This window comes from Mauremys reevesii, linkage group 5 (assembly GCF_016161935.1).
Source record: "Mauremys reevesii isolate NIE-2019 linkage group 5, ASM1616193v1, whole genome shotgun sequence".
Lineage (NCBI taxonomy): Eukaryota > Metazoa > Chordata > Testudines > Geoemydidae > Mauremys > Mauremys reevesii.
In genome coordinates this window covers 21,654,010-21,667,143 of record NC_052627.1, presented here as the reverse complement: position 1 = coordinate 21,667,143, position 13,134 = coordinate 21,654,010, and the positions used below count along the sequence as shown (strand labels likewise).

Here is a 13,134-nt window from a genome sequence, read left to right as displayed (position 1 = left end):
GGGGGGGCAGGGAATAAAAGGGACAGCACAGTCAGAGCCCCACTGCCTGGGCTCGGGCTCTCCTTTTTCCCCATCCCCCTCAATCCCTCACTGGAAACCCAGGCTTGGGCTCTCCTTTCTCCTCCTCTGCCCAATCCCTCACTGGGAGGCGGCGGCGTGGCTCCAGCAGGCAGCTCCGGGGTGGCAGCAGCGTAGAAGTAAGGGTGGCAATGGCGTGCAAAATCGGCTGTGAAAAGTGATATTGACAAATACCACTTTTCAGATTGCCACCCTCACTTCTGTGCTGCTGCTGGCATGGTGCTGCCTTCAGAGCAGGGTGGAAGAAAGGGGAGGGCGAGAGCGTAAGCGACTTAAGACACAAGGAAGGGGGGGCATAGCCAAATAAGTTTGAGAACCACTGGACTATGGGGATTTTTAGTGCCAAGCTTAACATGGGAGAGAAAAGGAACAGGAGGAGAAAGGCAAAAGCTATTCTGGCTAGTAGTTCTTATTTAAGACACCAATCTTTCCGCTTTGATTGTGCAGCAAGAGTCAGTGCAGCTACTCGAGATATCACCAATATAGCTGAGGTTCGAATCTGGCTCTACAATTTCAAGACGTGGCTAATGCCACTGCAAGATACTTACATAGAAATTTCTTCTTCTTTTCCATGGGAAATTCATGAAAGGTTTCCCAGAACATTCTCACTGTTGGGTGTGTTGCAGAGTAGTCCCCCTTGTAGATGGCACACTGTTAAAAGAGGCACAAACTTTTTTCTTATGAGAGAAAGTGATGGTCCACAACTAACCTCCGCTTCCTTAGAATCCTAAGCAGGAGGTATTTAACTAATAAAATGCACAGTTTAGAAATCCAAGAATAACTGCTGATATACTTATAACACCATGCGTGGTAATTTACTGTCTACAGCAGTGGTTTTCAAACTTTTTTTCTGGTGACCCAGTTGAAGAAAATTGCTGATGCCCGCGACCCAACGGAGCTGGGGATGAGGGGTTTGGGAAGGACTCAGGGCTGGGGCAGAGGGTTGGGGTGCAGGGTGAGGGCTGCGAGGTGCAGCCAGGAATGAAGGGTTCAGGGTGTGGGAGGGGGCTCTGGGCTGAAGCAGCGGGTTGGGGTGCAAGAGGGGATCAGGGCTCTGGGTTGGGGGTGCAGGCTCTGGGGTGGGACCGGGAATGAGGGGCTTAGGGTGCAGGAGGGGGCTCCAGGTTTAGGGGGGTCAGGGCTGGGGCAGGGAATTGGGGTGCGGGAGGGGGTTAGGGCTCTGGGCTGGAGGTGCAGGCTCTGGGGTGGGACCAGGGATGAGGGGGTTGGGGTGCAGGAAGGGGCTCTGGGTTGGGGGGGGCTCAGGGCAGGGGCAGGAGATTGGGGCATGGGCTTACCTCAGGCAGCTCCCAGGCAGCGGCGCAGCAGGGGGGCTATGGCAGGCTCCCTGCCTGTTCTGGCACTGTGGACCGTGCTGCACCCTGGAAGCAACCAGCAGCACGTCCAGCTCCTAGGCAGAGGTTTGCAAGCGGCAATGCGTGGCTCTCGCCCACAGGGACCGCTCCCCCCAGCTCCCATTGGCCGGTTCCCTGGAACCGGCCAATGGGAGTGCAGAGCCAGTGCTCAGGCAGTGCGTGGAGCCCCGTGCCCCCCCCGCCTAGGAGCAGGACCTGCTGCTGGCCGCTTCCAGGGCACAGCGCGGTGTCGGATCAGATAGAGACTAGCCTGCCTTAGCCGAGCAGCACTGCCAATGGGACTTGTAACGGCCTGGTCGGTGGTGCTGACCAGAGCTGTCGGAACCCAGTGCCATACATTCCGTGACCCAGTACCGGGTCGTGACCCGCAGTTTGAAAACCACTGACCTACAGCACAAGCCCAGAACTACTTATAAGGTGTGGAAAGGGGAAAGAAACTAGCTTACATGCTTGTACTTAGAGGGTACAATTCACTCTCAAGCAGAGGGGCAGCACACGCCCTGTGTACTACGCGAGTTCCACTTCAACTCTTGGCCTTCTCCTGCCCTCTCTGCCCCAGGGTGAATTTCCCCGAGAGAGGGACCAGCTATGCTGTGTTCATATCCTCCACTGAATCCAGACTTCACCCCTAAACAAAGATAGTGCAAATCCTTCTCTTCCTGCCTGCCTTTGTCAGTGGCAGGAAAACTTACTGGCGATAATGACTTTCAAGGGACTCAGGCGAAGGTGCTCCAGTGAGGAGAGAAGAGGAAGTTCCCATAAGAGGTTGAGGCTCTATTCTACCCCTTAGCAGTGGGCATGCAGTGTCCAGATCATAGGCATACTTAATTCTACCCACATGATAAACTATCTGCTAGGTACTAATGTGGCCCCTATTACCATCATATCTGAGCATCTCACAATCGTCAATGGGTTTCTCCTCCCAACTTCGACTGTTAGGCCAGGCAGTGCTATTACCCTCTGTTTACAGATGTGGAACTAAGACAGTGAGAGACTATATGACAAGCCCAAGGTCGCACACGAAGTCTGCGTCAGATTGAGGAACCAGTCTCCTGAGTCCCAGACTAGCGCCCTAACCATTGGACCATCCTTACTGGTTTCTGTGCCCATCAAGACAAACAGAAAAGATGCCCCACGGCAGCTTACCTCTTCCAGTTCCTCCCAGTTGTAGTTGCTGTTCCCTACTATCATGGCCCTCAGCTCTGAGGGCTGGAAGAGTTCCAGGACCTTCCCACCACACACCTTCAGGAAGCCGGTGGAGAAAGCGATATACCACTCATGGACTGAGAGATTGAAGACGTAATTCAAGTAGGCCTCAACAAATTCCTGCCTGGTGTATTAGAGAAGGGGAGGGGAGAGAGAGAAAAGATTGTTATTCACATTGCTGGGTTTTATTAAAACTGTCAGGAAGTGACGGTTCACGCGGTGGGCTGGAAGCTATAGGGAGACACACACGCTCAGTCAGGTTTAAAAAGGGGACTCCTGTGTATTAGGAATAAAATGGACACGCTGTTCAGGAGGCCGGAGTGAAATGCTTCCAGTCTGCCCCATGTCTCAAGACCTCCTCGGTAACGGCACACACGAGTGTAAAGACTCAAAGAGCAAGTGGCACCGGGGGCCTGTTTGACCCAATGGCAGTGGAGAGCTCCTCAGATAGCACATGCTGCGCATTATGAATACAGACCCACTCAAGGGCAGAGCATCCAGATGCCCAGAGCATCGAGGGTTGGAGTCAGCTGAGGTGTGGAGTCCTTTTCCTGGCTGTGCACATTACAGCTGATGTTCCACTAAAGCGGAAGTCACCATTAGGCCTCCATAGGACACACCAGCCCCTCAGCACAGCTCTCCCAGCCCTATGTTTAAGACGTGCATGAAATAACTTACTGCTCCTTTCAGCCATCCATTAAAGTGACTAGGGAACAGGGGCGGGAGGGGGGAAATCACTCAGCACAGCATTTCCTGCTTTCTCTACACCGACCTGCTGCTTCCCGATGCCCTGAGCTGATGCTCTCCTCAGGACTGGGAGTCAAACCAAAGGGGCAGAGACCATGGCCAAGATTTTAAAAAAGAAGAGCCTAAGAAGTCTATATTTAGGCACCTGTTGGACAGAGCTCACTGGCAACTGCTGGGTGCTCAGCACTTCAGAAGAGCCTAAACTGGAGGGCCTATTTTAGAAAGTCTTGGTCTAAACCTACAATAACCGCCCTCTCTTTCCCATTAACACAGGTGCTGTGTGTGCTGAGGGCTGAGAAGGAAAAAGATACAAGGAAATTCTAGTCAGATACCTCCAGTAACAGCTAACCTGCGTAACAGACAGAAAGCAGCGAAAGGCAAAGGACCTGATTCTTAGTTACACTAAGATCTCATTACACCACTCTGGCAGCGTAAAGGAGCTCGGAAAGCGCTAGAAATTATTCCCTGAGACTATCCTTGGCACAAGGGCCTCCATGGTCAATGCAGAACTGGTGTCAGAGCTGTAGGCCAGCCCTACTTCCACCCCTAATGTATGGGGTACGCTGAGGGCAGGCTGGAGGAAGAAGTAGGAGAGCCGAGGGCAGGAGAGTGTTGTGGATCAAGTGCCCCCATGCTACAGCTATTTCTGGCTTTTTAAGAATTCACAGGGGGCCCTGAGAAGCAGAATTGAAATTTAAGTCAGCCCAGGCGTTGCTCTAATTTACACAGAGGGCCAGGCAGGGTGAAAGAAGTGACTCAATTGAAGTGTTTATTCCTACAAATGCATGTGAGACTTTCTTCATTTAAAAGATGCTAATATGGTTAGTGAACTCATGCAATATTAGAGACTGCCAGTAGAGGGTGCCATGGTTTCTACATAAGGATTAAGTTAGGAGACAGCTCATCTAGGAAAGATTAGAACTGGGGTCGGCAACCTTCAGCACATGGCCTGTCAAGGTAATCCACTGGCGGGCCGCGAGACACTTTGTTTATGTTGACCGTCCACAGGCACAGACCCCCACAGCTCCCAGTGGCTGCAGTTTGCCATTCCCAGCCAATGGGAGCTGTGGGAAGCAGCGACCAGTACGTCCCTGTGGCCCGCACCACTTCCCACAGCTCCCATTGGCCAGGAACAGCGAACCGTGGCCACTGGGAGCTGTGTGGGGACCTGCCTGTAGACAGTCAACGTAAACAAAATGTCTCGCTGATGGGCCGTGTGCCAAAGGTTGCCGATCCCTGGATTAGAATAAAATATTAGGGTATTTCTACACAGGTTTTGCTCCAGCTTATTAAATTGGTAAACAACCCAATGGAGTCATCCTCTTCTTTCATATGGCATTTGAAAAGCAATTGGCTGGGATTATAGCTGAATCTTGAGATTCAAAAGCCACTCTAATGCTTTCATGGATAGCTGGGTGGGTCCCCCACTGTACACGTGAATGGGATAGTTGTCCGTGGTGGGTCACAATTTGTTGATTCTTTGATTTTCCATTTGCAGAGGAGATAGCCACACCTTCCATGTGTTGTCCGAACGTAGCTGAGTGCAGTCCGCTGCCGATGGAGTTAAAGTGGTACGGCCCTACTGTGGACGCAGTTATACTGGTGTAAATGTGCTTATAAGGGTCTAGCCTGTCATAAGCACCTTGATAGGGTATAACTGGGTCCACACAACAAACAGGTTATACCAATTTGAGTGAAATGGTTTTCTTAGCGTTCAGTTGGTGCAAAAAACTACACAGACCAGCCCTGAGAGAGCTTGGCAAGAAGTAGCTGGCTTCTCCCGGCCTACAAGAACTACACTGTTTTGCTTTGGGGGTGGTCAAGAACAATACTGGAATAAAACACAATGTCCTGTAGCCTTTGGCACCAAAAGCTAGAATCTTGCGCCAGGCATCATTATGACTCCTCCACCTCTTGCTAAGGGCACATTTATTCTCCACCCTCCTCCCTCTCCGCACTACACTTTGACCAGAATACTACACAAATGCCTGATTTCACACGAACATTATTCATGCAAAGACCCAGCAATATTTCCCTTTAACGCTGTTTTCAGTACATTGCAGTGTATTAGCCCTACAGTAACATGGCAAACTCAGAGACCTCCTCAAGCTTGTCTGTGGGCTCCTCTTTGGGATGTGGGTGGACGTGACTTCCCCAAATTCTTCCAGCAGTTGTTTCTGCGTGACATTTGGTAACAGTTCACACTATTGTTCGTTTGCTAAGCGAGTCAGGAAATGGAGCAGAGTCCAATAGACAGAAAGCAGAACACAATCAAAAACCAAAACAGTGACCTCCCAAAGAGTGGGAGAAAGAGATTCCTATATATGCTTTTGGGTAGCCTGCGCAAGGGAAATGTGAGAAATTAAGAAAGGAAACAACAGACAGAGACATGAATACCTGAAATAATGAGACAGGGGAGGGAAATTTTGTAATCCGGTGTGCGTCTTTTATTGCTGTTTTCTTGACAGTTGACTGAGCCCTTGGAGAAATTCCCACTGATAATATCAAGACACTAAACACTGATCTGTTGCCCAACATCCCTTTTCTGCCCTTGTGGCTTCAAAAGAAGTTGTTTACATGAACATTATCTGGAACATTGTCATTTTGATGTAAAATCCTATGTGGCAACTCTGAGAAGGGAACGCTGGAGATGCTTCACAGTTTACTTTTCCTTAAAATTATACACCTATCCAGTATACCAATATCCAGGAAAGCAGTACTGAAGTATGAAATACCTACGGGTGTGCATTCAGCAGGTTATTGGGATAGGGAAGTGCAGCAGGTCTGTCTCACTGCCTCCAAAGCACAGAGGAATGGAGGGGAAAATCATCAAGCAATGAAATCCTGAAGAGTCACTAGTTAACCAAATCCCGTTTCATCTCTACTCCGAGGGGCATGTTGGTGTGGTATTTGGAACAATAATGGGCAAGAAGTGTTATTTACCCTGGGAAGGTGGAAACAAGTGGATCTAAATGAATTTTCAATGATGAGGGACAGTCCAAGGGGCAAACTAACCAGTAGTGATGACAGGTGACTATGGGTAGCCAGCTAGGCTTTGGTTAGACTAGAATTTAGATGCTAGCTCAGGTTTGCTAGCGCAATCTTTACCTTCAGAATTCTAGTCAAGAGAAAACAGTTCTACTGCTGCATTTGCTAAACTGACTGAACTAAAGTCTAGTCGAGGCTCCTCCTTCTCTAGAGTTTTTCAGTCTCCAGTTCATTAACACATTTGCAAAGACTAAACTGGACACTCCCCAAATGTTTGTTCCAGGCTACAAACATTTGTGCCATATGTGCAAGAACATATACACTTCTTTCCCCAGGGCAGACGTGTTCTAAGGTTTTGTCTTCACTGCAGAAAGGTGCATTATTTACATCCCAGTGGAGAAAATGCATGGATTTTTTTTTTTTTTTTTTTTTTACACTTCAGTGTAATGGAGCTAGGTATACCCTACAGCACAACCACCCAGGGTTGACCTCAGTTAGCTACTTGGAGATAAACACTACTGCACCTGGTCTCCAGTAGGATTTTACAGTGGCAAAGTCATCCTGAGATAAAATACACACTTTTGCTGTAGTGATGACATACCCTAAGATGTTTGTTATAGTGTTTACTAAAAGTCAGCCTACAGACAACTCTTTCATTACACCAGTCTTGGGGCTACAGATTCTGCTTCTCAACTCTTTGAGAAACAATCAGAACCGTTTTCTACGTCATCAGATTAGAAGAAAAGGACTTCGTCAAGTTTGCCAACTTCTTGAAGATTGCCAATGCCAATCCAAAGACATGCTGCTGAGTAGTCACTGAATCACACTGTTTCACTATCACAAAAAGAATTATGCGCTGTTTCCAGAAAAAACGGTCTTTGTAAAAATCCAATTACAGGATTAAGAGAAGAAAACAGTTTAATAGCTGAAAAAAAAAGAAAAAAGGTAGGTGTGTTGATTCCAATCCAAGGAGCTGGTTCAAGTTGAAAGGAGTTAATTATTATTTGTGTTACGTAGCACCCAAGGCCCCTGATCAAGACCCCACTGTATCAGATATGCATAAAAATAGATGGCTTCTACTTCAAAGAGTTAACAGTAAGTCTGCTGGTCTTAATCTCATTCAGTAAATTTACTGTCATGTACAGTATCTGTCCTGCAAAATCTCAAATTAGTCTTCAAGGGTGAAAATCACCATTTGTGGAGTGACTACTCAGTGCCCTATACATCACATAAGCAGCTCATCATCATCATCATCTAGCTCCAAAACCGCAACCAAGACCTGGTGTTATTGCTTATCTCAGGGGTGCAAGATGTTGACAGAGGGCACTGCCTTAGGCAGTATTCACGTGTTTGCCTAGGCTCTCCACATTCATATTTGAGGTCCTTCCTCAGCTTCCACTTGGTCATACAGTCACCAGTCTTCGCCACTCCAGCTCTTACTCAGTTTAGAGCATACCAGCGTTCTCCTTCTAGGTCAGTGAGTGAGGGCAGTTGTTCTGAAGGAGCCAGGTTCTCCAGGATCATTAGCCTCTCTCACCATTTTGTAATTCTGTAGCCTTCCACTGTGGTATTTTGTGGTGAGGAATTTTCAGAGGCACAGCTCTTTCTGGGCGTCAGCCTCTTGGGTGGTGGAATGTGTCCATACAATGAGTGTCTTGGATCATGCATCTGTTTTTGTCTCTCTTGACTGCCTACTGAAAGCATTGAGCTCACTGATGGTGGTGCAATCACCGCAAGTCAGTTTCAAAGTCCCTGTGATGATCCCACAAGATTGACTGAGATCAGTATCAATTTTGTGTGCATGGCTCAAGTGTGACCATAATGGTGTACAGAACTGATCAAGTGAGTAACACAAGGCAACACTGGTTGCTCAGAGTGTTTTGGGACCAGCTCCCTATTTTGTATTCACAATTTTTTTTGAAGTACACAGTTCCTGGAGTTCACTTTCCTTTTTCAACTTCTTAATGTGATCTTTGTATGTCAACATTCAGTCTAATGTGACTCCCAAGGTACAATGGATATTTATAATGCTCTAAGATTGTACCATCCCTGATATCTGGATTTTTCTCTTGGTCTGATGGTGTTTCAGATGGAAGGCACACACTTGTATCTTGTTAAAACTAACATTCAGGGACCTCGCGCAATAGTATTCTTGACATATGCCCAGGGAGTCAGTTAAAATGTGCTTGATGTCCTCAAATATTTCTGATTGGGTGGCGATGCAAAGATCATCTATACAAACTGGGGAATTCTGGTTGGTAACTTGTGTAGACATTAAACAGCAAGGGTGCTAGAACTGAACTTTGGGGCAACACATTCTGCTGAGTTCACCATTTACTTTTCTAACCATCCATCTCAACAGAGAAACATCAATTCTTGAGCAGAGAGGAGATGACCTGGACCATCTTATTATTGCTCTAGGTTCTTGCCAATTTCAGAAGAAGTGAGCAATGGTTTACAGTGTCATAAGCAGCTGACAGACCTATAAAACACTACCCCTGTAATTTTGCAGGCTTCAAAGCCATCTTCGATTTATTAAGTTAGGTTTACAACTTGGCCACAGTGTAAACATCCTGGGCAGAAATCAGCTTGGTCATCAAGCAGTTGCCCTTCAACTAAACTATTCTAGTTATATTCATCAGCTTATATAGCTTGTAGGTTAAGCAAAATAAGGATACTGGTAATACAGTAAGGATACCGTAATCTTTGCATAGTTAACATCTTTACGTGGATTGAGTAGTGCAACCACTTTGATCTGTCTCCACAGCCTGGGTATCTGCACTGTCTCCATACAAGAGAGAGTTAAAGAAATCAGGTAGATACTTCTGTGCTCTTGTGCCCCAGGTGTAGTAATAGTCCATTAGATACACCATCACATCCAGCTGCCTTTACACATTTCAGAGTTTCCATAGCTATCGTGAGCTCTTCAGTATTGAGCTGCTCACTCTGGACTTTGCTTTCTGTGAGGAGTGAGTGAGGCTCCCACTTGATTTGTTTTGTTTCACGCTGTGTTTTGTGGGCTGGGTTCCTATTTAGGATGAGTTGGTGTGTCACTTGCTTGGGACAGACTGTGGCAATGCGCTTTGGTTCTTGTCCATCTGGGTTCAGCTTGTGAAGGGTGGTTCATGCTTTTTTGCTACTGTGCCACAGGTTTGTTGTTTCAACCATCTACCACCAGCGGTTGCACCACTCCTTTCTCATCTCTCGCACAAGCATTTCCCCAAGCCCAATGGTTTCTTCACTGAATCGTCAATTCCGAATATCTTTTATATTGTTGGTGGGTTTCTTCTGAAAGACCATACATATAATGTCCAAATCCCCTTGGGATGTTCTTTGGGCAATCTTCCACACCAGCAAGACAAATTCTCCAGAGTTCTTGCGCGTCAGAGTACTAAAACAGATAGATTCATCCAATTCAGAGGCAAAGTCTTCCCAGTCAGCCTTTTTGAGGTTGGATCTCGGCAAGTACTTTGTTTTCCTGGGTTGTACTGCAGCCTCTATTGTGAGTTGTACTGGCCTATGCCACGATCTTGGGATTGCTGCCATGACCTCCCTTCTGAAGTTACCTGCATTTTCAGAAGTGGCAAGAGCTAGAAATATCCCCTTGTTCCATCACGCACTTTGGAAGGAGCATTAGTCCTGGGAGGTCATACAGCAGAGTCAGGTTGTTTGTTGCTGCCCACTTCCCAACTTCTTCCCCATTGTTGTCATTGCTGGGGTGTCCCCAGATGGTTCAGTGACTGTTGAAGTCGCCTATGAAAAGGCATGTTTTTTCTGTCAAGTGGAAGTTCACGTGTAACAGAAACTACTGCTATTTGGTCAAGTTCAGCCATGATACCATGGTCTTTCACAACAGTGTTTTTCATCAGCCTTTTATCACGTGCAAGTATTGTACTGCCATAAATGTTGCATTCAGCATTCGTACCTATATGCATGCCAGGGACATTTGGGGCTATTCTTTCTCTCTCTCGCAGGCATACGATGTCTGCTTCTGTACCAGGCAGAATGGCAGCCTTCTCTGCAGAAAATCCCTCCACCCTGGAACGGACGATTTCGAGTGTCATCTTTGGCTCAGGCCCTAGGAAGGGCCGTTTATATCGATGTCTATGTCTTCTGTCCCAGTCTTGAGGCGTGTTTTCGGATTTGGTCTCCCCCATAATCAGTTGCAAAGGGAGATTAGCAGCTGCATTAAGGGCTCAAGTGATGGATAGGGCCTTATAGGGAGAGTGCAGGTGAGGTGGGGTGAGGGGCGTGCACCAGGTCTTAACAATGGGTGGTAGGAAGTTAAGCTCTTTTAAAAATCTGGGCACTTATTCAAGTGCCGAAATGGGACCCACTGGGTCCTGACATCTTTTCAAAGTCTGGTCCAACATTTCCCCTGTGTTAACCTATCTATCCCCTGTCTCAGTTCGTTATCACCCAGTGCCCACTGACGTAGGGCATCACCGAAAGAGCATTTCAGTTACCATGGCTTCTCAATTATAGTAACTCACCTGTTGTCCTTCTGCACAGTAATTTTGTCTCCTTCTGGTATTAGCTTCTTCTGCTCTGTCACGCCATAGCTTTCTCTGCATATCTATGTTTAAAAAAAAAATTTGTTATTCCATTCTGTGTGTCACCATACAAGCTTGCAGAATGGGTGCAGGGTTCTTTTACTCGCTCCAGGTAAACTGCGTAGCTACTGACACAAAGGGCGAGGGAAGGAGGCTGGAAAAACAGATACAATGAGTTTGAGAGAATAAAAAAAAATACGCAGACACCCTTCTATACTTGCATCATTTTTCATACTCAACATTTGCTCTTAGATCATGATTTGCAATCAAGGCCAAATGCAAACCTGGAAGAGAACCAACTGCATGTTGAAAAACAAGAGATTGATAACCGCTAAAAATTACATTTAACCAATGCCATGTGTATTGGCACCAACAAAGTCCCCTTTGAAGAACGGCAATGCAGGATGCTCCATTAATCTACTCTCACAATAGATTACCGGACTATTTGATAAATCAGATGTGCTACTTTTGTCTGTGTTCGTAACAGAGCTAGAATGCCAGCGGTACATAGGCACTCCATACATATTTCTATTATTTTAAAGTGTCTCATGGATAAAATATTATGGGGCAGATTTTTAGCCAGACAGCATAAATAAGCCACAAAACAGATCTCCTTCAGACCATTTGGGGAAAATTATGAATCCATTTCAAGGCATCAACACAGCAGTAACGATGTCCTTTTGCCTGAAACCAGGCACAAAAGTGCTTGGGGGAAGTTATATAAGGTTATTTTAACTGTTCATTTTATAGGCAGATGTGATCAGTGCTATTGCCTCCTGACTTCACCCTGAACGGTAGCACAGACCTGTGTGTGGCTGTGTTAGACCCAGAATTGGTTCGCTCTAGAGCCAAGATTTATAAGACAGCTTAGTTTTAAAAGCCCTCCCTTATCAAACAAGACGAAGTGTAGCCTTCTCAGAGCACACTGAGGTGGGAAGGATTTCTTCACAATACTCAACCCAATCCCCGGCCATATCAGCTCATATCAGAGCCCCTTGGGAAAGGAGCCTTCGTGTCCTCTCGCTAGTAACAGGTGTGCTCAGATGTTGGACTAATGCATCCATCTCCACCCCAGACACTCCTCTGTATAAAACAGGAAGGTGATAAGCACCTACTTGTAAAGTTAGGGCCTACCCAGAACATCCTGTTCCAGGTGAGACCATTTCAGCTTGAGGTCTGCCAGCGTATTGTAACTTTGAAGTACGCGAGGTGCCTCTGGACGTATGTCTTCAGACTGAGCGACCAGGCAGAGAAACCAGAGAGACTCTCGTGGATTTCCACCCCACTGCAGAGGCTTTCGATTGCATTTACTGGCCGGGAGAAAATGTTTTGGAGCCTCACTATTTCAGTCTGCCAAAGCCAGTGTCCTAGTGATATAGTGCAGCATTTGGTCTCAAAGAAGGTCTGACACAATAGTAAAATATTGTTCACTGTAAATGTCTGAAGTTACAAAAGGAGTCTGCACTGTTTACCAATAACAGAATGATAGAAGTGTGCAGGAGGTCAGACTAGATGACCATTATGGTCCCTTCTGACCTTAAAGTCTATGAGAAGGGGGGGGGGGATAGATGGGTATGGGGTAACATTTTCAAAAGCAACCAAGTGACTTTGGAGTCAAAGTCCCATTTTCAAAAGGGACTTTGGAATCTACATCTCACTGAAAGTGACTGAGACACTGGTTCCTAAGTGCCTCGGTCATTTCTGAAAACGGGAGTTGGGCACTTTTGAAAACTGTACCCCCTTAATCCACTTAGCAGCGCAGTCTTCTTGACCATCTACACAAGAACAGCAGAATACCCGCAAGGAAGTTTAACATTTCTGCAATATACAGCACGTATTTTATGGGCATGTTTGGGTCTAACCCACAGCACCCAGGCATATCTATGGCCTCTGCAGGCACCCACACAACAAATCACGTCACTGAGAAATGGTATGAATTTGCCTTACTGTAAAGTTCAGGCAGAAGGTTTCTTCTACATCATCCCCAGGATAATCTAAAAGCTGCTGAAGACTCCTATGAGACAGGCGGGGGAGGGAGGAGGAGACAAATCAGACATCCAAGAGGCAATACTGTCTGTGCTTTATGTTTAGAGGAAAAACCCCAGCAGTGAAAGTAAATAATGTAAGTCAGAGTAACAGGACAAGATAGAGAGAAATGCTGGGTTGCGTAAAGGAGCACAATGACC

At 46.7% G+C, this 13,134-nt stretch overlaps 1 protein-coding gene across 2 annotated transcripts in view; it reads right to left on the bottom strand.

Moving 5' to 3' along the window:
- The window catches only part of HERC3 (HECT and RLD domain containing E3 ubiquitin protein ligase 3), a 101,519-nt gene that overhangs the window by 16,470 nt on the left and 71,915 nt on the right, over positions 1–13,134 (bottom strand). For both annotated transcript variants that reach the window (XM_039540447.1, XM_039540448.1), the window contains exons 21-24: positions 12,896–12,962; positions 10,889–10,971; positions 2,601–2,784; positions 627–729 (exon numbers count right to left, since the gene is read on the bottom strand). In XM_039540447.1, coding sequence (XP_039396381.1) covers positions 627–729; positions 2,601–2,784; positions 10,889–10,971; positions 12,896–12,962 — 437 coding nt within the window. The remainder of the gene's footprint in view (positions 1–626; positions 730–2,600; positions 2,785–10,888; positions 10,972–12,895; positions 12,963–13,134) is intronic.